The 26,363-nt window shown below is 32.3% G+C and overlaps 3 protein-coding genes and 1 pseudogene across 5 annotated transcripts; 2 read left to right on the top strand and 2 right to left on the bottom strand.

Annotated features, from left to right (window-relative positions):
• Positions 1–5,523: 5,523 nt before the first annotated feature.
• On the bottom strand, positions 5,524–6,344 carry LOC100818469 (uncharacterized). The gene has a single exon (XM_006583953.4). The coding sequence runs from the start codon at positions 6,214–6,216 to the stop codon at positions 5,668–5,670; it is 549 nt and encodes a 182-aa protein (XP_006584016.1). The 5' UTR covers positions 6,217–6,344; the 3' UTR covers positions 5,524–5,667.
• Positions 6,345–9,381: 3,037 nt separating this feature from the next.
• LOC100817397 (putative protein phosphatase 2C) lies at positions 9,382–12,953 on the top strand. Of its 3 annotated transcripts, none has more exons than XM_041016889.1 (6): positions 9,382–9,951; positions 10,235–10,489; positions 10,580–10,888; positions 11,546–11,663; positions 11,958–12,181; positions 12,602–12,951. In XM_041016889.1, exons 2-6 carry the CDS (start codon positions 10,247–10,249, stop codon positions 12,809–12,811), a joined length of 1,104 nt encoding a protein of 367 aa, XP_040872823.1. In that variant the 5' UTR covers positions 9,382–9,951; positions 10,235–10,246; the 3' UTR covers positions 12,812–12,951. The 3 variants fall into 3 exon arrangements, with proteins under 3 accessions (XP_040872823.1, NP_001242855.2, XP_006582948.1); NM_001255926.2 differs by having other exon boundaries at positions 9,817–9,951; positions 10,242–10,489; positions 12,602–12,953; XM_006582885.4 differs by lacking the exon at positions 9,382–9,951 and adding an exon at positions 9,986–10,157 and having other exon boundaries at positions 10,242–10,489.
• A 1,054-nt stretch (positions 12,954–14,007) lies between these two features.
• LOC100527697 (uncharacterized) lies at positions 14,008–17,314 on the top strand. The gene is made up of 8 exons (NM_001249210.2): positions 14,008–14,235; positions 14,323–14,453; positions 14,816–14,893; positions 14,988–15,032; positions 15,166–15,210; positions 15,322–15,373; positions 16,301–16,397; positions 16,787–17,314. The coding sequence occupies exons 1-8, from the start codon at positions 14,127–14,129 to the stop codon at positions 16,950–16,952; spliced, it is 723 nt and encodes a 240-aa protein (NP_001236139.2). The 5' UTR covers positions 14,008–14,126; the 3' UTR covers positions 16,953–17,314.
• Positions 17,315–18,827: 1,513 nt separating this feature from the next.
• On the bottom strand, positions 18,828–24,423 carry LOC100799258 (uncharacterized; annotated as a pseudogene).
• Between the last annotated feature and the right edge of the window lie 1,940 nt (positions 24,424–26,363).

The raw sequence follows: 26,363 nt of genomic DNA, 5'->3' as shown, positions 1-26,363 counted from the left end.
CCATTTTTTTCTCTGTATTTTATATAATCATTCTTCTTTGTGTTCTCTACGTTGATGACACAACAGTAGCTAGTACTATGATATCTAGCACAAATGATAAATTAAATTTCAACTGAAAACAATTGTCCAAAAAAATTGAACTGAAAAAAGGAAGATGAGAAGGTGCATGAACCAATCCTCACTTCGTATAGTGGGACCCAGATATCTAGAACGTTAGATCTTAATTAAAGTGACACTACAACATCTTAATATTAATAATTTACTTCCTATTCTTCGAAGATATTCAAACAAAGCGAACGTTCTTATCTTTAGGGGGGAAAAAGCGAACTTTCTTATCTTCTAGCTAGATGAAACAGGAGAGAGAGAGCATAGTAAACATACGAGTTGCATGTAAAATGATTAAATGATTAATATTAGTTTTCTTCCAGTAAAAAAAATGTTAGTTTTCTTATAAAAAAATGATTGCAAGATAACATATAGTTATTTAATCCTAAAATAATTATCATCTTAAAATATTTTAGACAAACAAAAATAATAAATAAATAAATAAAATAATTATTTTATAAAATTAATCTTTTATCATTATATATTTTTTTTCATTAATATTACATAGAATATAAATAAAGAAATAATTAATATTACATTAAAAAATTAAAATAAAAATTATTTTGAAATAATTTTTTTCTTACACAAATTATAATGGGACGCAGGACGTGTATCTTAGTTGGCACTTGGCATAGCTTGTGCTTAATTAACTGAGATTTCATATACATACAAATTGCATTTAAAAAACGATGAAGTATAATAAATCTAAATTAATATAAGATTTTTTAAAAATAATCTATATGACAACAACTTACAAACCAATAATATATTTTGAGTTAAAATTATTAATTCAATGAAAAGGTTATTGAATGATATTAATGTTTATGTAACTTACATCATTGTAATTAAGTTGATAGCCCATCTCTCTCTGTATAGATATATGTGTATATAATCATTAATTGATAGCGAAGCTTATGCTTTCAGTTCAGTTCCATTTCCATCCCTTGGTTTGTCTGGTTGATCGCGCAGCTCGCGTCGACGTCACACCTTAAAGCTTTGGAACGATAATTTCACTTCTCAAGGACATTATTGGTTAGTACTTAATAATTGTTCTTCAACATATTATGAAATATTAATTCAACCGTTGAATCATTTAATATTATCTTTTTTATTTTATATTAAATTTCACATTGAATATTTGTTGATAAATTATCTAGCCGTGAAAATTTATTTATATTTTAAATAACATATCGCATTACACACACATATCATTACAATATCTAGACAACAGTGCAACCCATCCGATGAAAAAGAATTATTCCTCAATTGAGAGTTCAATCTGGAAAAAATATGTTTTATAAAATAATATTGTATTAATTTAAGATTCAGGTTCACGCACGTCTAAAAAAATATTCAGGTTCATTTAACTTGGTTTGTTTTAGAGGACAAATCATTCAGATTTTGTAGTTAACCTATTCATATTTAGTTAGAATTTGGGTTTCTTTTAGTGGACACAATGTCAACTGGGAATATCATCGATTTTTTATTTTATCTATTTGCACATATTCAATCATGAACAAAGAATCAACTTGCAATATTTATTCTTGATTTTGTCGTATTGATTGGCCGAGTCCTAAGAAATAACTTTCATAATTCTGTCGTGTTCGACTGAGATATGAAAGGAAAAAGTGTAATTAAACTAATTATATATTCTATAACTTCTGCAAAATCATTTCCGGAATTATCCGGAAGTGTAATTTTGAAATTATTCACTTCCAGAATGTAACAAGCATAATTTCGGAAATGTTTTTCTGATTTTTTTTTATGTATTTTTGAAATGGTTATCTGAAAATAAATGTAAATCAGAAAAAAAAAAAGCCTACTTCGTTTGAAGTATATGAAAATCGCACCGCAAACCACGCCATTTGCACCTTAAGAGTGCATCAACAAAGGAGAAATGAGAAAATAAAGGAAGTTATAATTTGGGGATACTTAAGAATATGGGGGCGCAGGAAGTAATTTATTGGGTGCACGAAGCAATTGACTTACTTCAGTGGGAGGCTCGGCGCCCACCATACACTGTGAAGTCCAACAGCTAGAATATTTATCTGCTATGTTTCCCTGTGTTGGGCTAACGCCCTTAATAGTCCAAGAGAACCAATTTTGGTAGGAGAGATCAGACGGGTATCTGGCCCTTTTGGTCATAGCCGTTGGATGAGAGTTGGTGGACAACACAACACCTCTTTTGCATGAAAAATCCAACGAGAAAAACTTGTTCTTCTCTATATAGATGTCATTGATGGGGTGTTGGTGAGTGAATGTTGTATTTGAGAAATTTTTCCTTTTTTCTTTACCAGTAACGACCCCTGAGAAACCGAGAGATATAGAAGGAATTTATCCTGTTTTTATGCTTCAAATTGGAGAAGCATAGGACTGCTCTTGTGGGTGAGAAGAAATCTGAATGAAAGAAATTATTAGATTACTATACATTGAGGTCCGATTTCAAATGGAGTGTGGATGCTCGTAATGCCTTCGGATCCTCTCTTGCCACTTTTCTCTCTCCAGGGAAAATCATCCCCGTCCATTATGCTAGTCAAGATTTTTTTTTTGTTTTTTTTTTATTTATAAAAAGTAAAAGCCAAAGTGCTTTTCAAATACAATACTACAGGTGCACCTTCTTGTGTCACACATCCTATAAAAGAAAGCTGGGCAAAGAGCATATAAAAAAGCATAAAAATTTGCAATCTGCAGCATTTCACGTAACTCTAATAGAGCCTTATCCAGAAGCAAGAAGTGAACTTGATACACTCTATTAATTGACCCATCATAGCACACAAACGGCTTATGCTAAATGTACCCAACATTATTATTATGCATCTAACATTTTAAGTGAATTAACAAAAATGTCTTCCACTCAAGTTAATCCGTACTAGTTATATGGATCAAGTTGATATACATGACTCATACGGATCAACTTGATCCATATGAATCATACGTGATTCATATGGATCAAGTTGATTCGTATGATTTATACGGATCAACATAATCCGTATGAGTCATACGGATCAAGTTAATCCATATGTATAAATTATATTTACAAATCAAATTCATCCGTCCAAATCATATGGATCAACCATAGGATAATTTGCACAAACTTTACAAGCAATAAAGTTGATACACCTAACATCACACATGAATCATTAAGTCCAAAACTTTTCAATATGAGTAGTTTAGTAGGCGTTTAATTGTATTTTGTTTTCCTAATTTTATTTTCTGTTTCCATTTTTTAAGTACAAAATTGTCACATTGTTTTCAACGTGTTTTCTATTTTTAGGTTTTGTACAGAAAACAAGAAAAAGTTGATTTTAGTATTTCATGTACAAATCTTTAAAAATAAAACACATTAAAAATTTAAAATATGCTGACAATTTTTTATTTAAATATTAAAAATAGAAAACGAAACAAAACAAAAAGTAAAAGTAAACTCCCCCTTAGTTGCCACCAGATCGCAACTTAATTGCCTTTTCTCAGCATGAACTTATTAGCATACCACATTTTACACACTGACTTATTTTAACATACCCCATTTTACTACACACGTATTGAATATATCGCAAATATAATGGTAGAACTTTGAAGATGGGCATCGTGCACAATATAGGTGAACAACAAAAGTTAGATGTACTTTCAATTTTAACCAAAAAATTGCCACAACAGGCATTCCTGCAAGGAGTTAGATGTATCACAGAATTCTCAGTGGCAGTGTCATGTGCGGAGTTAAATGTCGGAGGCACTGCAGAATTCTTGGTGGCAGAGCCATATGGGGTGGTGGCGACCAAAGGGAAGCGGAGGTGGGTCTTGAGGTTGACATTGACTTTAGATCCAACCCAACAATCTAAGGTTGATGGCAACCAGGCAGAGGTCGGAAGATAGGCTACAGCCTTGCCATTTAGAAGCAAGAAAACCACGTCTTTTGATCTCAAGTGAAGAAGAAATACAACACACACAAAAAAAAAAACATAAAATTGCTGGACGAGTACACAAAACCACTACAAAATTAAGCAAAGAATGACCAAACAAACATCAGAGTCATGCTCGCACAAAGTTCTCCTACTAAATACCAAGGTACTACTATAAAGTTTAAACAAAGATGGTCTAGTAAACAAATGGAACAATATAACTGTATCCCCTGTCCCCGAACACCACACTCGTTATCAGACTATCTATTATATTATGATATAATTACTATTTTTTTTTAAAGGCAAAAGATAATTATGAAATAATTATTATAATATAACAGTTTGCAAAAAAATACAAGGTGACTTTTTTGGTCAAATAACATGTGGGTCAATTTCAATGAACTCCTCCACACATTTATTGGATACGAAAATAGGAGGTAAAGTAAATCAAAATTTTCTCATTAATTCAATCAATTTACATACATCAACTTCTGAAGAAATTAAATGAGTAAACTTTTAAATATTTAAAGTGCATAAGGTAATTTTAACCCATGAAAGAATATAATTCTTATTTTGTTATCCTATAAATACTAGGTATGAAATTTATCCACAATAGCCTATATAGCAAATAACTTCCAATAACTCCTTCCAACCAATTTCATCATTTTGACTCCATATACAAGTTTTCTCTAATATCATTAATCATATTAAAAATTAATGCATTTGTTACCAGGGACACAATTTTCATTTTTGAAGGCAATGGGATGTTGAAGACTTACATGGTAGCCGGGAAAGAACAACCAACAAAGAGAGCAACCCAAAGAAACAAAAATAAACTAAATAGAATCTAGTTACCTATTTCTGACACACAAGTCAGCAAGAACCATTGTAGGGCAAGCATAAAAATACACATATTGGACATTCCTTTCGAATAAACAAATGGTCAATAGAAAGTCACATTATAAAACCCCTAATCTAAGTTCCAAAAAAAAAAAAATCACTGAGAGCAAAACAAAAGCACAATAAGTTAGTGCTTCGTTGATCATATAAAACTTCCCATATTCTATTTGGTGTATGGACAATTCATTCTACTGACAAGGAATATTTTTCCACAACAATAACTATTGAAGGCAACAAAACAGTAAAGAATAGAACACGATAGATACAAACACCAAAACAAATCAGAATTTTTACAACATAAATTGTAAATTGTTGGCACCAACACCGAATAGGCACAGAAAAAAAGATGTGACCTCGAATTGGAAGATTGAAGCTATTATCAAGAAACATCCATAAAAGTCCTAGCCACTCTACAGGATTAATATAAAAAACATGTAAGAGGGATAATACATGCCTTCAATGCAGTACTTCCCCAAATGATGATGCGGTAATTAATCATTCAACCTAGACGCTTATTTCTTCCACTAAACATGTAAAGGATATAACTTAGGCTGTAAACGAGTCTATGTACCCAAACTATCTATCAAATTATAAACAATTCACTAAGACAAACCATAAGTACAGGAAAATAATTACCTTGGAATTAGTCAATTAAATGATAAATTATTATATACAGCATTATTTACAGCAAATGCACAATTAAACAGGGATGCAATGTGTATTAGGAATGATTTGATCGATGAACTGGTTTAAAAGGGTCAAGTCAGCAAATTGGAGCCAATCTGGCGGGAACCTTTTCCCTATCGGAATCCACAATCGAGCCCGCCGCAACAATTCGAACAATCCTCTTGAACGCAAAATGCAAGCAATTCGAGAGCATAATCCACGACAGCACCTGATACACGAAATCGAACGCAGGGTCCGGCACCGAAGACGAAGGTTCATCCCAATTGTGCCCACTCCCAAATCTATTAAAATTCCAACCACCACCGCTACCACCGAACCCACCACCGCCGCCAAAAGGACCGTCTCCGCCGTCACCGAAGAGGAATCCCTCGTCACCGGCGTCCCCGGAGTCGTCTCCTGATAATCTGCGTTTGGTTCGTTGTTTTCTCCGGAGGAGCGTCCGGCGTCTTAGCCTGTAGGTAGTAGGCTTGACCGGCGGCGGCGCGACGGCGTCGTAAGTCTGAATCATGGCGGAGATCTGATCGGCGAGGGAAAAGTTACAGGTGGATTGGCAGGCGCGAAGGACGCCGAGGCCTTTGGCGGTGGTTACTGCGACGGTGTCGGCGACCATCATCACGGTGATCATCGTGAATTTCACGCAACTGGGTCTGGGGATCTGAGAAACTATTTGTTTCTTTGAGTTGAGATGAGAAAAAGAATAGAAAATTGAAATGGGTTTTCTCGTGTCGTGGGATATTATGGAGACTGCACGTAACGCTAGCGTGTCACTTTGATTTGACCACTAGATTTAGATTTAGATTGCCACGTGTTCTTTTTCGGAAAACACACTGGTGGTGGTGTACCCAATTCAAGCACGGGTTGGGCTTCTGGGCCTTTTGACATCAGCCATGTTGGGCCGAGATCTGTGAAATAGCCCAGAGTACTATGGGAATCACCATCTGGTTCCTTTTTGGACTAAAAAGGTACTTGTTTCTAAAGCCCACTTGATTTTCAGCTCCATGGAAAGAAAGTAAGTGATACTACAGATCTCTCAAGGCAAATTTATTTTCATGGGGATACACTACATGGTTTATTTATTTATTTTTACTAATTTCTTTCGTACTGTTTCTATTTTTTCCACTTATTTTACATGGTGCTTAATTGCTTATGCTCTCGTAAGCTTGCGGTTACATTGAAAATAACATTTTGGGAACACGGGTAATATTACTTGAATTGCCATAGTACTATCTTGATAATGGTCAAAATAGTAATAAGTATTGCGCTTGGCATATCTTGTGCTAAAGTTTTTTTTTTTTTTTTTTGCCTTTTGCTGTTAACAAAAAAAATATTTTGGTAATGGTTGGATGGATAAAGTTTAATGATGAAAACATTCATAATAATGAGTACTATTAATGCGCATGGAAATAATAATAAACAAACTGTATGAAATAATTCATATACTTATGGAATCAAGTTAAACAACTCTTCCATGAATTAAAAATTTCAAACTTATTGAAAAAAATTGGAAAACAATTATAAAAAACACAAGAAAATATTTAAGATATAAGATTGTTGTTTCTGTCACAAATGAATTGAACACTTATCCTTACATTGAAGGGTCTTCTACTGTACCGAAGGATTTTTTATTATGCCAAAGGGTTTTCTCTGGTGGCTCCTTTGTTTGTGGATGATGCATATAGTGAATATCCGAGAATGAATCAATTCTCTTACTTGGGGTTCACCCCTTTTTATACTAGCCTTACTAGGCGTGAGGTCTATAGACCTGCACGTCTTGACTACCAGTTGAGTAATACATCTCTTAATCATGTTTAGGTATTTCTAATCAAGTAATTATCCTTAAGAAAGTTTATTGGTGATAATTATGGTCAAATGGTACTTGTCATTTGCAAATGTTGAAGGTCGAGACATGTTGTATGAAATATGTGGATGTGCACCAAGAGGATACTCAATTTGGATGAATTAGGTGTCTTCTCGACCTGATCGAATACTTTATCCAATATACTTAACCTCAATAGGATGGTTGCCGAGAGGGTACTAGATTATACCGGAGGGGTTTCAAGTTATAGTCGAGAGGATACTATGTCATGCCGAAGGGGTGTTTTAGGTTCAGGTGGAAAGGATACTAGGTCGTACTAGCATAATTACAATACACAATAATATTTTTTAAATGTTTCTACATCATATGAAAAAAAAACTTATTCATATACACAAAAAAATAACATAACATTGATTATATTATTAAAAAATAAGATGTATTGTGATATTTGCAAGATTCTTTTGCATATTGTCTTCAATTATGATCTTTAAGTCACTATGGAGAGATTTTTTTATTTACAAAATATTGTTTTGAATTCTTGTCATTCATTGAGAGATTTCTTCCAATAAGGTATTTTTATCCTTTTCACTATTGTTATATTCCTTTTTTTTTTTTCTTTCTATATTCTACATTTTAATTTTCTTGCCTTTTTTTATTTTGTCAGAAATTCTAGTGTGTCATTACCTAAATTCTATTTTATAGTAGACAGTAGTAATCTCTATTGTCTCTAAGGACTTAGATAATTATTCCTGAGCATATTTTATAGACAAACGCTACAAATTTATCAGGATTTTTTTTTTCCGGAATCAGGATGTCTTTTCTTGCGTACCTACCCCATTGTTTATTTTGGTGGAAATAGAATAAATGAAAATAAGAAAAAGGAAAATAGGATAGACATACTAAATTTTCGTAATTTATTTGAGAGAAGAAATTGGAAAAAAAAAGGTAAGACATTTTGATGAGACTCACAAAAACACTCTTTTCCTCTAAATTGGAATGAAATAGGAGGGAAAAGAAAAAGATCAGACCTGCTTTTAACCAGAGCGAGTACTATGCTGCTCAAGTTTTCTATTGAATATATGATATCTAATTATTCAAAACATCTTATGAGATTATTTTTTTCAGACGAGGTTTATATTTTATTACTTGCAGAATTCCTTTCTATAGGTGATCAGTGGCGAGAGAGAAGGAAAAAAGAGAGGATCCAGTTAAGATATTCTTGCAAAACATGTATCTGCAACTATTCATTGTTGTATAAAATTCATTAATTTTTTAAATAAAAAATGACTATCAAATATCATTTCAATTAGGTATTGATGTTACTCTCTGGTTATATATTTTTAATTAATTTCAACAAAATATATCCATTATCATGCTTTATTGTATTCCATCCCCACCAATCCAGTATCTATCTTCCCTTTATGGTGGGCGGCAAATTATTGTCTAAATCGTTATACATGATTTAAGATATTGCAATCAGGCCTCCACACCCAAAGCAACCTTAGCCATGAATGTTTGGTCGGTAATTTACTAAATCCGTGGTGGGTCATAACATATACAAATGTCCATTTTTTTCTGTTGTATATCCACAAAGAGTCATACCCATAAAACATTCAACAAATGAACAAAGAGATACATATAAATAGAAGGAAAAAAAAGTGAGATAACATAGATAATGTGACGGAAAATGGAAGAGAAAAATGAATTGTAAAAATATATTATAAGAAATTTGAGTACGATTATAATCACTCCTATAGAAATGTGCACTTTTATTGATTTTATTGACCCTTAACATCCTGGGGCCCTCCCAAGACAACTGGACAAGCGATAGCCTTGTATTTGGTTACATTCATTGGGAACTTATTATAGAATATCTCAAAAGTCACTTTTTTTAAGTATTCAGCCTGTTTGACTTCGTGTTTAATCAAAGATTGAAGATATTTACCGAAGAAAGCAGAAAGAAAAGTTGAAGATCAATTTATTCAAAGCCAACCACTAACCACAAACGAATTGCAACCACAGAAATAAGTTATTTAATTCTCTATAATAGTAGTTGTTAAATACCGACCTCGTATGACAATAATTGCTCTTTTATTGTTCTTGTTTCAATTAATTTTGTCACTTCTTGTTTTACAATGTCTTGATATTAAATACTCTAATTGGTAATACATCTGTTTATACGCAAATTCTGGTCTATTGAAATTAATATATAGATTTTGCTATCTAATCAGTAACTATGCCCCCAAAAGTTAGGGGTCGTATGGTCATAATGACGTATAATCACCTTTCCTTTTCCAAAATACCCCCTTGTTCTGTATCTTATGGTGGCCAAAGAGAGGGTAAGAATGGTAAAGCCACCCCACCCTACGTTACTAAGTTACAATTACAAGAAGTCACATCGATCTAGTTATAGTGATTGCGCTTGTGACTTTGCAACTTGGTACTGTATCGTGGTATAGAGTGTATAGCTTCCAAGGAATCATCTCTCGGTTCCTCAGGCTCTGATAAGCCTTAGAATTTGCTGGTGCTGATTAAAAATCATAGGCATGTATATAACTTGTTCTTTTACTTCCTTAAATTCTTCCGTTTCATATATTATCATGAAAAAACTGCAACTGATATATCAGATATACATAACTTATTTTCTCACGATCAAATAACTACTAAAACTAAAAACTGTATTCTATTAGTTTTCTGTTTGTGAAATAGATGTGAAAAAAGTGATGAGGTTGAAGGTCCTTTGCTAGCAGGTTATAAATGTTTGCATTTTTATTAGAATAATAAGTTAGAAACTTCAAGTATGTATAACCAGTAACTCTATGATTGGAATGCAGTTACCATGGTCCTTTTTCCATCTTTTGTGAATGGATTGGTAAGAACTGTGTCAATCAAGAAGGAGAAGAATTGTCAAAGGGAGGACGGAAGAAAAGCTGTGGAAGAATTGGCAAAGGAAGCAAGGAAGAATGAATTGCTATTGAGTTCATCTGGAGTTGTGAAGTCAACCAAGGCCAACAATTTTGTTTCTGTGTTCACTAATAGGGGCCAGAAAGGAGTCAATCAGGATCGTCTTCTTGTTTGGGAGGTAAGCCAACACCTTTTTCAAGCCTTTAGGAGTTAGCTTAGTGTAGGAATTATCATAATGTTATACTTTGTTGGTTGTTGATGATGCTAGGAATTTGGTTGCCAACAAGACATGATGTTCTGTGGAGTTTTTGATGGGCATGGTCCATGGGGACACTTTGTAGCCAAAAGGGTCAGGAAACTAGTACCAGCCTTTTTGCTCTGCAATTGGCAGGAAAATCTGGCTACAACATCACTTGACCTGGATTTTAAGATGGAAGCAGACAAAAATATCCATGGATTTGACATATGGAAACAATCTTACATAAAGACTTGTGCTGCCGTTGATCAGGATTTGAAACAGCACACTGGGATTGATTCCTACCTAAGTGGCACTACAGCATTGACAATTATCAAACAGGTTATCTATATTCATGTGATATGCTATTTTCAAGTTTTGATATGTTTGATTTACTTACTTGAATCATGAAATGTTTTGAGCAATATGTTTCCAACCTTACATATTTTTGTCAACACATCATGCTTCCAATGTTTAAAGTTCATTTTCTTTTGCTTTTTTACTTTATTACCTTTTTCCTTACTGACAAAACAGGCATTAGGAGGATATGGTTAACGAAATATTTATTTCCCGGCTAAAATTTCATAATAATTGATGGAACTTTTTTGGATTTGATGATTATAAAATTCAACATAATCAATTTCATCATCTAAATAGTTGAGAGGATGGAAGAAGTAAAATCAGTGTGTTAATTGATAGTTTTAACTTAATTAAAACTCCTAAACTAAACACTTCCCTCCCACACGTAATTTAATTCAAGATGATAGGGAGTGAAAGAGATTAAGGTAAGTAACTTATTTTTAAAAACTAATTCAGTTATGTTTTTTTTAAATAAAAAAAACACTACTTCAAATAACTACATAACATGCTGGCTTGATAGACATAATTGCTCTTAATTACTCAATTTCAGTGGCCATGCTCTCAACTTGCAGTGCTATACTAGATCTTACTTTGACGTAATAATCAGAAGTGGCCTGAAATGTTTCACTGATGTTTCAGGGAGAATATCTTACTATAGCAAACATAGGTGATTCTAGGGCTGTCTTGGCAGCTACTTCAGATGATGGCACATTAACTCCACATCAGCTTACCACTGACTTCAAGCCAAATTTACCACGTGAGATTTATCTCTCTTTCATACCCACATAAGAAATGATTTTGTTTGTTGAAGAAATATAAGTGAGTCAGGGATGAGCAAATGAATGAAATTGATTTTGAAGTAATGTGATTTATGTTTATAGGTTTTTTAATTTTAAAAACAAATTAATAGTAAAATCTAGTATAAATTTTTTTATCCAATGCAAAAGCAATCTAAAATTACTTAAACTCAAAATCAGTTGTCTAACATGACACCAAATATGTAACATGAATTAAAACACTCAATCAGTCTTTTTTTTTCTGTTGATTTCAGAGGAGGCAGAACGCATAACACAATCCAGAGGGCAGGTATTTTGTATGGAAGATGAACCAGGAGTGTACAGGGTCTGGATGCCAAATGGTAAAACACCAGGACTAGCAATATCTAGAGCTTTTGGAGACCACTGCATGAAGGACTTTGGACTAATCTCCGTGCCAGATGTGACACACAGAAAAATTACCCCCAGGGATCAATTTGTCATCTTGGCAACAGATGGGGTATGCGTCTTTTGTGTTTAATGCAATAACTTCTTGTTTAAAGGACAGGTTTTAATTTAACAGAAGTTATAAGGAAACATATTAAGAAATAGAAACTAAGCCATGGGACAAAGTGGTTAATATGCTGAAATTAAGGTTAAATCATTTAAATAATACCTAGTTTGATTATTGACAAAAATAATTAAGGTCAGACTTTAGTTATTTTCTGGCTAAACTCCAAATTAGCCAGAGTCTCTTTCCTCTAATGAACTGGAGAATTATGACCAACAAAAATATTAAGAAATGGAACAAAATTGGTTCTAGTACCTAATAGTGATCATACTTGATTGGTGTAATAGTAATGGCATTAGAGCGAGTGTACCACTTGGTAAATAAGAATTATGAATGTTTTAAGTAACTGCCTTTTTCATTCTCTCTCAGGTATGGGATGTTATATCCAACCAGGAAGCAGTGAAGATTGTTTCTGCAACGTCACATAAAGAAAAAGCAGCTCAAAGGCTGGTGAAATGTGCCATACATGAATGGAAACGGAAAAAAAGTGGCATTGCTATGGATGATATGTCAGTTATTTGCCTCTTCTTTCACTCTTCCCCCTCCCATCAACTCCCAGCCATCAAAATTGTTGATTAAGAATGTTGGGTGGGTAAACAGTTCATCACAGCTTCCTTGTAAGTTGTAACACAGAAATACATATAGACTTGTATATAAACTTATCAATTAAAATGACATTTGTGGTTGAGTCTATAAGACTGTAAAATCTATCTTCGTAACCATGCATATAGGCACAAGCATTTTGTGTGTATTAAGAACTTTTTTTTGACTGACTGATCATGCTGAAAGTGGAGCATCAGAAAACATCTACAGGGGAGCATAATCAATCAATTTAAACAAAACCATCCTCAAACTAAACAAAGTCTCGAAGTTCTTCATTTTAGACTACTGAGTGAATATACAAGCACTCAAATTATGGGCCAATCCACAGAAATGGCTAAAGACTACCTTCACTAATTCTGAGATGATGTTTAAAAAGAGAAAATCACATGCACCACTCAGGATCTGCTACAGTCCTTGGTTGTGGGTCAAGTGTCCCATCCCAAAACCTTGCCATTTTGATTACCACATCGAAGGTTTTACAAAGCTGAATAGTAAGAACTCACTCATAAATAAACTAGAGAAGACTTATATAGGCCAATCAAATTCAATTAATTGTGGATGTTACCCATGTGAAAGGCAGAATAAAAAATAAAATAATATAAATTTCAGGGACTATATTGCACAATATAAAATATGAGAACTGAAAACATATTTATCCTATTTTCTATTTAAAAATAGAAATTATAATTAATTAAAATATTTATTTAGATTACGAATATTCACTTAACATATATTTTATTTAGAAAAAAAAACTTAACATAAATTTTATTACGCTTTAAATATCTATAATATATCAAGTAAATCTAAAATAATTAAAAAGTTAATTTTGAGAGTTAAGTTATATAGGCGAGAAATTAGACAAATGTGGAAAAAATAAATAAGCTCACCTACAGGAGCACTGCAGCAGAATATACCTGTTTTTTTTTCCTTCATTTTTCTCTTTCTCTCTCTTATTTTTTTTGCTAAATAGAGTGTAAATGAATTGTAAAGGTTTCATTAAAATACAGATAATATCTTTTTTACTGCATACAGATAATATTTTAATTACCTCTGGATCCGATGAATTGAAGATTAATGACAAGGAATGTTAGTAATAATTAAAAAAAATGATTGAGTAATAGAAATGATGAAGCGTACCGGTACAGCGAATGTGAGGTGTGGGTGCATCAAGTGGGCACACTTGTGCAGAATAAAAAGGGTGCGTGCGTTCTTATTTGTTGGTTGCTCCAACCATTAACCAATCAGTGCAAGAGAATCGCCCTCCATCTTCTTTCTTCTTCAATTCATTCCGATGGCGATTCCGTTGCCCTCTCTCGATCTCACTCACCACTCCGATTTCGAACCCTTAGTCTCCCCAGACGGTTACATCTCCATTTGCGGCTACGGTTCCCTCCTCTCCGGTAACTATATCTTTACTACGTACTCTTTATTTGTCCCTAGCCTATGTGAATGAATGTCACTGTCCTTATTGTAAATATTTGACACAGAGACAAGTGCCAGAACCACTTTCCCCGACCTCGTCAACTTCCGAATCGCCCGGTTAACTGGTTTCCGCCGTCTCTTCAACTCCGTCGGACGCATCTTTTTCACTCACCGTGTTGCCAATATCAAAACTCAGGTCTTCTTTTCTTTTCCCTGCCTTAAATAAAATTATATTAAATATATAAGATGAGCTGGATGGTTATATTAAAGAGAACAAAGATCTGTCTCTCTCACCAAGAAAATTAACATTCTCATATTACATTTGATAAAAAAATAAAAATAAAATTATACAACTTTACATTTTCCTTTCTATTGCCCTTTTTTTTTTACTGTTCTATTTAATTATTTAATTAGATTAATCACAACTAGTGTAGAATTTTAAAAAGAAAATTTAGAAGAGATACAGTATTACTAATCTAAAAAAATGTGAAGAGGAGTTTTCGTATGTCAATAATTGGTTGTTGAATGTCTGCATTTAATGGGTTTGTTTGCTTCCAGGAAATTGCTGGCCTTTCTGTTGAACCATGTGATGGTGAATTCGTTGTTGTAGCTGTTTTTGAGATAAAGAACACAGAGGTACTAGTACTACTGTCTGTCAATTACTACTTGCGAACCTATTTTTTAAGATTTAACTGATCAATTGGACTTTATTTTCTTTCAACGGATTCAGATTCCAGCATTTATTGAAAGGGAGCGCGAATATCGTTTTTTAGCTGTGAGTTGTTAATTAATTTGCTTATATATGCTTTTGTTCCCGTGATAAATGTAATGTAATATCCAATTTGACACCTGCTTCAAGAGTTCCAAATATAATTTGATATATTTTTATTTTTTTTTGTCCCTAATAGGTTGTCCCTGAAACACTAGATGGGAAGCCCTTTATCAATCCAGCAGTATGTTATTCAAATGTTATTTTTAGCGTTTATCTTGTTTTTTAGTTTAGTAACTTTTATTTTTGCTAGATTTATTCGTAACGTATGTATGGTGTTAATTGTTAAACGCAGGTTCTCTGTGCTTCTTACACTGATGAGGAATTCTTTAAATTTAGATGCAGTGGTAATGTTACAGCATCCAAGTTTATATTCTGTCAGAAAATATTAGGTTATGCAAAAACACTGAACTGCCTTACGCTTAGGGTTTTAAGAGTAAGAAATGAAATGGATTGTCTCTTCTTTTTTAAATTTTACTGGTAACTCATACAACATACTTTTTGTTGTTGTTGAAAATACAACATACTTCTTTTGCAACTAACTTGTAACATTTCCCATGTTATCCGTATTGCTTCCAATATAGTTATCCTATCAGTTTATTATTTATTTATATATAAAAGAGTGTTAACAATATATTCTTTAACACCACCTTAAAGGACATATGTGATATTTTGATCACTATACCATCCTTTCCATTGAACCGTGCTCTCCTTCTAATTGTCTTAAAATTGAAAAAGTAAAATTTGTATTTGTTAATTGAAAAATTTATCTTGATGTAAATGTATAATTAAGAAGTTAATAAGGTCGACTTGGTATGCAGCAGAAGAGAAGGAATGAGAAATCATAAGTTCGATTGTTCTCATTAACAAAACCTACAACTAACGCTGATTGATAAATAAAATATAAATATAAATCCCAATTAATTTAAACATCTTAATCATATTTATCAATTTAAAATTAAACTAACTAGAAAAAGTTATAAGGGCATGTCAATTATATCTTCGACATGAGAATGCAAATTTGGAATTATCAAAGAGAGGCTGTCATAATTACCTCCTAGTAGCATTGGTTCCTTGTTAAGGTTTCTTAATATTTCATTATTACTTTGAGCTAATAAGAAGCCAGCATTGTATTGAGTTTGCATCACATCAAACTAGATTAATTGAGATGTTACAGGGTGAAACTTACTCTGCCTCGTATCAGCGTGTGAGTTTTTATCTTTTCTCCTCCTCCTATATTTACATACCATATGTCTGTGACCTTTTTTTAACAGAGGGCAGGGAAAAATATTTTGAACAATACGGAGAATATAAGATCCATAAGATTTGGCGGGATGATGTTTTCCCATGCCGTGTTTATCTTCGTCACTGGTAAGTAGCCTGTCATATTAATTAATTAATAACACTAAAGTCATTGCTTATGAGGTCTTATGTTTTATTTATTTATGGATTCGAAATACTTAAATGAAAGTGTTATATTAGCCTCTTGTGTTTTAACGTATCAGTTAATAGATAAACTATTACTGTATTTGCACACAAACATTTTTTTTTTCTGGGGCACTGGGTTAGATCATTGTCTAGCATGTATATTAATCCTTTATGTATCAAACCATATGTTTGTCACAATACTATATCATTGCTAGTGCAGTATATGTTATATTTAAGAGAGGCATATAATTATTTTCTGTTAAATGACGTTTAACACTAATGTAATTTGACATGTATTTATAAAATTAACGGATGGTATTGAATTGTTGCAGTGTCCTGGCTGCAAAAAGCCTTGGCGATGAAGTCCACAATAACTTTTTGGATCATACTTTCCTTGCTGACCGTAAAACGACCATACGTCAGTACTTTGAAAAAGTGGGTACAAGCATCTTGGAAGAAGAGCCACCTGAGTCTTTGAAAACCCGTTATGGTGGTTGATTGATGTCATCAGAGAGTCGATACTCGATACAGTTCTCAATTCGCCATTTCTGAATTTGGCTGTTCCAATTATTTCTTATTATAGCATCTGCCATCTGGATTGAAGATTGAAGAGTCACTGTGGCGAACGTTGAATGGCGGTGACAAGTAGTAGTTGTTAGAAAACCAACAAAGCAGATTTCTATTTTCTAGGATGAAGATATATTAATAAATTAATAGGGCCAGCAAATGTTTAGAATAATATTTATATATTGTGAATAAATTGCTGGTAACAGTGCCCGTTCAACAAATATTTATAGAAAAATGTTTGATTGCAATATTTTTCCTCTACCTCCTATTATATCTATTGTAATGTAATAGTATATTAAATCATTTGACATGAAAAGAAAGAAAAGAGATAAAAAAAAAACTACATTATAGTTCGGGCAAAAGAAAGTGTAATAAAAAACTGTGACAAAGTATTTTTTATATATAATTATACAACAAACATAATGATAAAAATTGTTGTAACCCTTTTATGAAGGTAGATAAATATAAATTAAATTTATTTTTTTATACTCAATATTTTCTATTTATTAATGTAATTAACATAATATAATCAAAATACAATTTGTACAAATAAATTATATAGCTTAACATTTAACTCTTCAACAATTTCCAGACTAACTTATTAATCTAATAATTCAAAAGTTCACGTAATGCTAACAAAAACTAAAATACAATACATGGTTTTTATTTTGATTATTTAAAAGACTCATTTATATATAGCATCATAAATATTTAAAGAATCAAATTATTGGCGGGTAAATTTTTAGAATAGTCCAATCATTTGAGTGAATTTTTATACTGTATACATTAAAATATATACTTTTAATTTTAATTATAATAACCTTCTATTTAATATTTATTAAAAAAAAACATTGAATAATCAATTACACTACATAAAAAATTCAAAACAGAATTCAAATTTGCACATGTAAGAATTCTAGTTCTATGAAATGACTGAAACGTCCCATTGCAAGTCCCACATCGGACATTTCATAAGCTAAAGAGTGGGGAGCTGTCTATAAAATAAACCAAAGCAGGTACAAACGACCGAGAAATTCTTTCCGTATCACATACGAGGAAAATGAGATCTCCAATTCAGGCATTATTTTAGAAATTTCCAACTGCTGAAAGTTGAAACTAAGATTTTACGGTCTCTTCTGTATTAATTGAAAGGGCGTCCCACTATTAGAGGGACACACTCCCTCTGCATTTGTGTGGAAGATGTTATGAAGAACAAACTCAACAGAGAAAAACCTTACTCAGTGAAAGGCAGTTAAGGTTAAAAAGATTAATGAATTAAGGCTACAATAGGTATATGATTGTCTATTTATTAGGAGTTTTGGGATTTAAAGTTGAAACAAACAAAATAACGTTGCAAGTCCCACATCAGATGTTTTGTAAACTGAAGAGTGGGGAGCTGAATATAAATAAAGCACAGCAGGTATGTTGAAACCAACCTGTCCTGTCAGGGGGTGAAAGGCGACTCGTCAATGATCGTTTAGTGACGGTGGGTCGCGCCAACACCTATTATTTCGAACACACAATACACGACGGGTGAGTCCTGCCCTACTTTGGTTAGGGTTTGCCCGTCAATTTTTGGAAGCTTCTCCTCTCAGGAGAGGCTCTATACCAGTTCTAGAATTTTTGGAAATTATTTTTGGGGTGTTCATTTGTCCTTATATAATTGGTACGAAAACACTTCATTCATATGGCGAAGATTAACAACAAAATAATAGTGACATTACAAATTATTGATTCTTTAATCATTTTGTGGTGATTTAATTTATTCTTCATTTTGTATTTGCTTGAATTTTTGTACTTGGTATTCTATTTCACATTTATATCCTTCTCTAGTTGTTGGATTAATGGTTGGATCATCTTCCTATATGTGGGCATGTAATGATCATTTATCATCGTTCTTGAAAGTCTGAGCTTGCTATACAGCTGTCTAGGTGTTTCATATAGTTTGACATGTTCCTCAATGGAGTTTGAACTAGAGTCATCTGACGAAGGTGCGGAGATAATATGCATGATTTTACCTGGGGGATAAAAACGATAGCTATCTACATTGTGAGATGGTGTGATTGAATTGCTGCCTTGTGCAGCATCAATAAGCTGATTCTCTTCTTCAGTTATCTCTTTTTCTACAGCTGCCTCTTCTACCTGCGCCCGGATGTTCAGGATATAATTCTGTTTTTCAAGTTCCTTCTCCAGCTCATACCACAATTTTCCTTCAGCAATGTCATTTACCACAGAAGAGGTAATGTGCTTGTTAACATCAAGGAGTTGCTATTCTTCATTTATGGCATCAAGTCCAGATTTTTCACTTGAGGATAATAGATGCATTAGGATTGCTGCAAATGCAGTGGATCAGCTGTCCCTTATGTATAGCTGGATAGCTGCTCTGTAAGTGCAAACTCTGGCCAGTAACCTCTCTTATATTCCTGAAGAGCACTTTGTACTCTAAATGTCAAATGCAGACAAAGAAGCTTGAAATTACCTGGGTGCCACTGGTCGCAGGCCGTACAATAGCACTTGCACCAGCTACCTTGTCTTTTGCAACAGATATGGATTTTAAGTGAGATCCAAGTGCAGTTGCTGAGTGGTGGACGACTTTCAGAACTTTTGTATGCTCCACCTGATCCCATAAATCACTCAACCAAGATGACGCAGCGACCTAACAAAAACTAACTTGAGTAAAGAACAAAACATTATCTAACAAATAACATTAGAAACAAACTAATTAACAATAATATTTGCCAAAATCATCTAAGGTTGGGAGAACTAGCTAGAGCACCTCAGAGCGAAGATCATCAACAGAGGAAGCTGATAATGTGGGTACCATAAAGTGCTTCCCTGATTCAGCTAACTCCCATGTCATACAAGCAGCTGCAAAAATGACAATAGCGAAAGGTCTTAGCAATAATGGGCAAGACTCCTATATTAGAGAAAATTCAATGCTGTAAAGCAAATTCCGCAAGCAAAAATGTAAAATTATATATCTTCTTTAAGTTTGATTCGAAGAAAATAGATATCCAACTTTAATTTTGCAACTATGAAGTCAAATTAGGCATTTCTACTTATAACAAAATAATACATATCACGCTAAATAGATATCTAAATCTGATGCTTGTATGTCAAAACAATAGTGATTGACTGATAAATTTGAAATCTCATATCACAGCCCAAACTGATTAATGATTATAACAATAGCTCCAGCTCATTTCCAACACCAACATTGACCATTATCAAATGAAAGGATAATTCAATGTAATTTGCACGATTATCATTACTCAATTCAATAATAACTTCAAATGTTAAGTTAGTATTATTACATGCCTGGGACAAATGTGACACAGGTGCTGGAAGATAACTCTTTTTGTTCTCTAAGAATATAGGTTAACACTGCTGCAGTACCACCACCAAGTGAGTGTCCAACAATCTGTGGTATGAAAAGGCAAGAATATGATGAGTCGTGTGATTAAATAAAGTACATATAATTTCATTTTAAAAGCAAACATTAAAAAAAGAATATGGCATTCTAGTGAAAAGATAGAAAAAGTAAGAAACGAAAGGAAAAACTGAAGAATTCAGAATACAGGGCTGTAGCACCATAATATTCTTCTAAGAATAATATAGAACAATACCTTGACTTCTGAGTCTGGAGATTCATTGAGAGCCTTAAGTAGTGCAGGAGTGCAGAGTTTTGCAATCCAATGAGCTGCAGCAACCATACCAGAGTGTGCATATCCTAAAACCAAGTTGCTTATCCCTCCGTCATTCAAAATGGAATGGTGAAAGGGAACCCGGGACCAGTTGCGGCTGTCAGTGTGTCGTTTATGATGTGAGTTCCTCGGATCAAGAGAAGGAAACATTTTGACTGAGTATCATGTATAATTGTGAAAGCAGGCTTCAGAAGCTGCAAGATTTCATGACATTAAATCAGTTGTCAGTTACAACTGAGCAATAAAATGATGACACTATGTAAAAACAGTTTAGCAATTAAAACATGGAAGTTAGATAGAAATCAGAAACAAAGGGAAAGAAATAAAAAGAAGCAATGCATATTTAACATGAAAAGTAGAACATGTTTTGTAAAATGTATCAAGTACTATACCCATAAAGAGTAGCTATGGAAATACATCAATAATAGTATTATTTTCAGAAGTAAAACATACGAAAACACTCAAACATGTTTTAAGGCACATAACACCAAAGTTCAAGCCTCACGAATCAGGATTCCAGCAGCATCAAAAAATTAATAGGGGGCATTTGTTTAGGAATGTACACCGATTGCACTAATATAATGCGTGCAAATTTTGTTAGTTTATGAAGAGCATACATACTTGATTATTCATTTTTATCTAATCAAGTTTCAGGGGAAAAATATCAGACATGGATTATGCTAGCTTATGTAGAGCATTTCCTAGGACGTGCATATGAGGCTATTTTAAGCACGGATTTGGTTTGGTATATTCCTGAAAACTAATTTCTACAACAATCACCTATTGATAAAAACATGACCCGGAAATTTATTTCCAAAAAGGGTATTTCTGAAGAAAAAAAATATTGACTAAATTATAATTTTGGTCCTTTGATATGACGTATTAATATTGATATCACACTTATATAAATGGTTAACATAAGATTTATGTGACAAAAGATTAAATAAAATGAAAAATAAAATTTTTTTTAGTAAAAGTTGAATTCATGACCTCTTACATTTAAACATAAGATAATGAATTATTAAAATACTTACTTTTTTTAGTTAATTTAATAAACACTATTTGATATGTATCATTAGTTAAGAGTTATTTTTTAATTATAAAAATTATAAATTAAAATAATATTTAATATGTAATTTTTTTTAATTTTATTTTATATCATTTTATATATTTTTTATTTTAATTTTATCAATTTATAATTAAATTTCATAAATTAATATATAAATTTTTTACACAAATTATTTTGTAAATTTATTTTAATATTCAAATTACTTTTACTCTAATTATATAAATCAATATAATTACATCAATTAATATGTAAATTATACAAATTATGTAAATTATTTTTATTCTAATTATATAAATTAATAAATTTTAATATTTAATTTTTTTTAGGAAACTTACGTTTTAATATTTTCATTTTAACTATAAAAAATTATTGGGTAAATAATTTTTTAATACGAATTATATAAATCAAGATAATTAGATAAAATAATATGTAAATAATTTATATAAATCATTTTATAGAATTTATAAAAATTATGTATATTTGTTTTTATATATAAATAAGAAAAAAATATTTTAATTATAAAAAGTAATAAAATTTTAATTTTTTAGATTATTTAAATATTATTTTAAATTTACATCATTTGTATCAATTACATAGTATAAATAACCTATATATTATTTTATGTATTTTTTAAAAAATTATAATAAAATATTAACATTTTTTTTAACTTATATTAAAATAAATTTTATAATAAAAAATACATGTAAAATTAAATATTAAATATATTGTTTTAATTTATGAATTTTTATAATTAAAAAAAATTAATATCTATTGACTAATTACACATGTAAAATAGTATTTATAAAATTAACTAAACAAAGCAATTATTTTAGGGGTTTATTATTTTGTTTTAAAAAAAGTCATGAGTTTAATTCCTATGAAGATCTTTTTTATTTTTCACTTTATTTAAACCTTTGTCACATAAGGGTCATGTTGACAAGTTATATAAGTGTAACATTAGCATCAATACATCACATCAAAATCAATATTTGACTTTGAACGGTCAATTGATGGAAGTATCAAAATTACTTATTCTAAAAAATAGAAAAATTAATTGTCTTGATTTGGAAATATAAAGACTAAAATTACAATTTTTTCATATATATATATATATATATATAGATCATGGAGGGAGAGTGCATTTAGTAACTAGGGGAGTGTATTTTGAAATTGTCACCACAGGTCCAACCAGCCATATAAAATAAAATTAGACCCATTTTTTATTTTTGCAAGGCCTTTGCTTTGGGTACCAAGTGTTTTTGCTGGGACACCCAGTAACGAAGGTGAAAGGGCTAAAATGCCCTTCACCTTTTGCCTATAAAAAACAAGAGCGACTCGTCGGTACGAATCACTGTTCATGTGATATTTTCATTTTTCTTCTTTCGGTCTTCTACCTGCACTTCTTGTGCCACTATGGTTCTTCTTCTTCCTTTTTCCTGTGTCGTTTCACTCTATTGGTGCTTCTTCTTCTTCCTTCATGCATGTTGGTCCTCTGTTTGTGGTTTTTCTTGCCGGTGGCTCCTGATCCTTTGTTGTTGGCCTTATCATACTTATTTTTTGTGCATTGTGTTGCTACTCCTTCATTGTTGTTGTTGCTTTTCTGAATGAATGATTGTATTGTTTTGGATGTTGTTGATATTGGTTTGATGTTGTGGTTTGAAGCAATGTCGCAAAAAAAATGACATTTTTCTGGAAAAACTCCATACAGATCAACAATTCGTATCGATCATACGGATTGTCAATCCGTTTACACTAAGGGTGTGAGATTTTGCGGGAAAAAAAGGCGCTGCAAAAATGAAAAACCAAACCTCTTATTTGTAACCGAGGGTATTTTCAGCATTTTCAAAAACTGGGTGTCCAAGCAAAAATGTTGGGTGATCCAAGCAGTTGCCTTTTTGCAATTGGCCCCAACTAATGACATATTCACATACCCAGTTCACTTCCGCCAAATTTTCCAAGTTCCAAGACCCACCAACGAAAGAAGGTACCTAACCTTAGCTTTGTGGTTGTGAAGAAGAAGAGCATGGTCTAGTGAGAATCCAGCAGAATCTAAAAATCGGGAAACGATTTCTTGGAGAAAAGCATGCACAAGGTGAGCAACCTCAGAAGCTCTTGTAACTCATCTACAACTTCAGGGCCTTTCAACTCCACACAACCACTTCCACCATACACACTCGCAACTGCCAAATCACCTTGCATGTGTCGTGTCCTGTCCATTCTTCAATCCCTAAAATAGAAATTCAATTCACAATGAGAAATTAGGAAACTGACTTGAACCTGTTTGCGCATGAAGTAATTGATGCCGAAGGCTTTGTCGGCGATTGGCCATTTCCCAATAGTCTCCGAGTAAGTGAACCTCAACATCTCTAATAACGTCGCAATCGATTCCAACATATTGTCAGTGCTTGAGCTGGCTTCACCCTCCACGTTCTCGGTGTTGGAGTACAAGTGTAAGGTGAAATCCCACATCCCCCACATCGAGTAAAAGTTGAACACTATATGAGTAAGAAGAAGACTCATAAAATAACCTTTAGATTTTGGATTAAAAATCAAATTGAGGAGAAGACTTTATGTGTCAAGTTTTCTTATGTGATTGTTCATGTCTAATTGGTGTAAGTCATCATCTCGTCTCTCGTTCTCACTCCTCAACTCACTCTCTCAAAGGTTCAGAACTAGTTTTTAAATTCAAATGTGCAAATTGTTTTTGATAAACCAATATGAAATCAAATTAATTTTAAAGAACCAATTCTTAAAATCAATTTTGAATTACTTTAATAACTAAATTGATTATTAAACTCATTTTAAACTACTTTCTTACAAAAAAAATTAAACTAATTTTGAAAAGCAGTTCAAGTTCAGTTTGTTTTAATATAACTGGTTTGATTCAAAATCAATTAATTCAATTAGAACCAAGATTTTTTTGCACATCCGTACCTGCGAGGTAGGAAGTGGTATCAATAGTTTATGGTGTCATATGGTTAAATTACTCAATTCATTTTAATTTATTCAAAAAAAACATTATTTAGGCGCCTAAACTAAAATTAATTAAAGTCTTGACTTAAACAAAAAGATCTCCAAAGTTAGTATAGGAGAGTTTAAAACTACTAAAATATAATAATTTATAGCAGTTTTAAAAATCTTAAAAAGTCAATTAAAAATTTGTATAATCAATTACTCAATTTAAAAAATAATTCAGGACCAGCGAAGCAATTTAACCAAATAATTATCATTTTATATATTGTATACAGCAGTATGTAAATATTTAGATAGCAAGAATTCTATGGTTTACTTGCATATAGATATAAAATTTTGAAGATGATACAATATAGATATAAAATTTTGAAGATGATACGATGATATTAGTTACGATTTTCTTTTATAAAAGGTATTAATTTATCAAAATTAATTATGAATAATAAATTTCAAAATATATATCAAACATTTTTACATAATCCATTTTTTTTACAGCCGTCCTACGCACGAGCTACGTATGCTGCTGTTAATGTATGGTGTGGGTAAAAAAAAAAAAAAAAAATGTAAGGGATAGCATTAGCATAGCAGCTTCATTTGGAATTCAGGATCTTACATTGAGTGGTGTTAAAGCAAAAGATGAAGTACTCTTATTTTTGACCAGAAGATGCAATTAATGTACTGTCATTGTGTCATATGCAGAATAAAGACCTTCAAAATGAAGGCCTAGATGCTAAACTTTTCCTTTATCTCTGTTTTATTTTATTTGTCCCCTTATCCTCTTTTCCAAAGGTGTTGAGAGCAATATACTATTCTTATCATTGGATTAATTGGGATATTACCAATTGGCCATGCCTCCAGCAAAACCACCTCATCACTAACTTGGGTAGTAGAAAATTTCCTAGGACGCCTCATGAACAGCGCCACATACATAATTAAGCAAATAGCTAATAGGCTTGCATAGACTTCGATTTCCACCCTGTCCCACAATTCCGCAATTATTGTTGACCTGTATGTTGGGCCATGAGAGCTTCAAAATAACATAATAATAATTTTTGTACTACCACCTTACCCTACTGGAATTTTGTCCCCATGCAAAACAAAGCTTGGATGCAGTTGCTAAACTCAAAACAAAAGTTCAGTTACCAATGTCTAAAGGAACAGTACAACGAATTATTTGATTCAAACTTTATACTACTTCATGTGAAGGGAACATTTAATATTCTGCTTCAGTAATAGTCGAAATGTACAGAATAAAACTCTTCCTTGAATCAAATCCCTAGTATGCTCCAACTCACTGGTGATGGGGAAAGCCTCTAGTCCATCCTATATTGAAAATTGGAAAAGGTACTAAGCTGTTTGAAGATTGAGGGCCAAAACCAAGTTGAAGCAGGACAAGCTAGCTTTTCCCTTAAATAGTTGTTACATTTTCACCTAAGGCTCAACTAATACATGACAACGAAGAAGCCGTTTTTGTTGCTCTTACAAAGCAAAAAAACAACTTATATATACACTCATCTTTAACACACTCTTCATTAAATTAGGTAAAATTTCATAAATATAGGTTTAAATATTTGTTAAGAGATGTCTTCATATTTA

This window comes from Glycine max, chromosome 7 (genome assembly GCF_000004515.6).
Source record: "Glycine max cultivar Williams 82 chromosome 7, Glycine_max_v4.0, whole genome shotgun sequence".
Taxonomy (NCBI): domain Eukaryota; kingdom Viridiplantae; phylum Streptophyta; class Magnoliopsida; order Fabales; family Fabaceae; genus Glycine; species Glycine max.
The sequence above is the reverse complement of the archived record's forward strand: the minus strand, read 5'-3'. Positions and strand labels throughout refer to the sequence as shown.

Excerpts from the sequence above, each read along its gene's own strand:
- LOC100818469 (XM_006583953.4), bottom strand. The coding sequence starts at position 6,216 with ATGATCACCGTGATGATGGTCGCCGACACCGTCGCAGTAACCACCGCC.
- LOC100817397 (NM_001255926.2), top strand. The coding sequence starts at position 10,247 with ATGGTCCTTTTTCCATCTTTTGTGAATGGATTGGTAAGAACTGTGTCA. Across the intron at positions 10,490-10,579 it reads ATCGTCTTCTTGTTTGGGAG|GAATTTGGTTGCCAACAAGA; the intron begins GTAAGCCAACAC and ends TGATGATGCTAG. Across the intron at positions 10,889-11,545 it reads CATTGACAATTATCAAACAG|GGAGAATATCTTACTATAGC; the intron begins GTTATCTATATT and ends CTGATGTTTCAG.
- LOC100527697 (NM_001249210.2), top strand. The coding sequence starts at position 14,127 with ATGGCGATTCCGTTGCCCTCTCTCGATCTCACTCACCACTCCGATTTC. Across the intron at positions 14,454-14,815 it reads TTGCCAATATCAAAACTCAG|GAAATTGCTGGCCTTTCTGT; the intron begins GTCTTCTTTTCT and ends GTTTGCTTCCAG. Across the intron at positions 16,398-16,786 it reads CGTGTTTATCTTCGTCACTG|TGTCCTGGCTGCAAAAAGCC; the intron begins GTAAGTAGCCTG and ends GAATTGTTGCAG.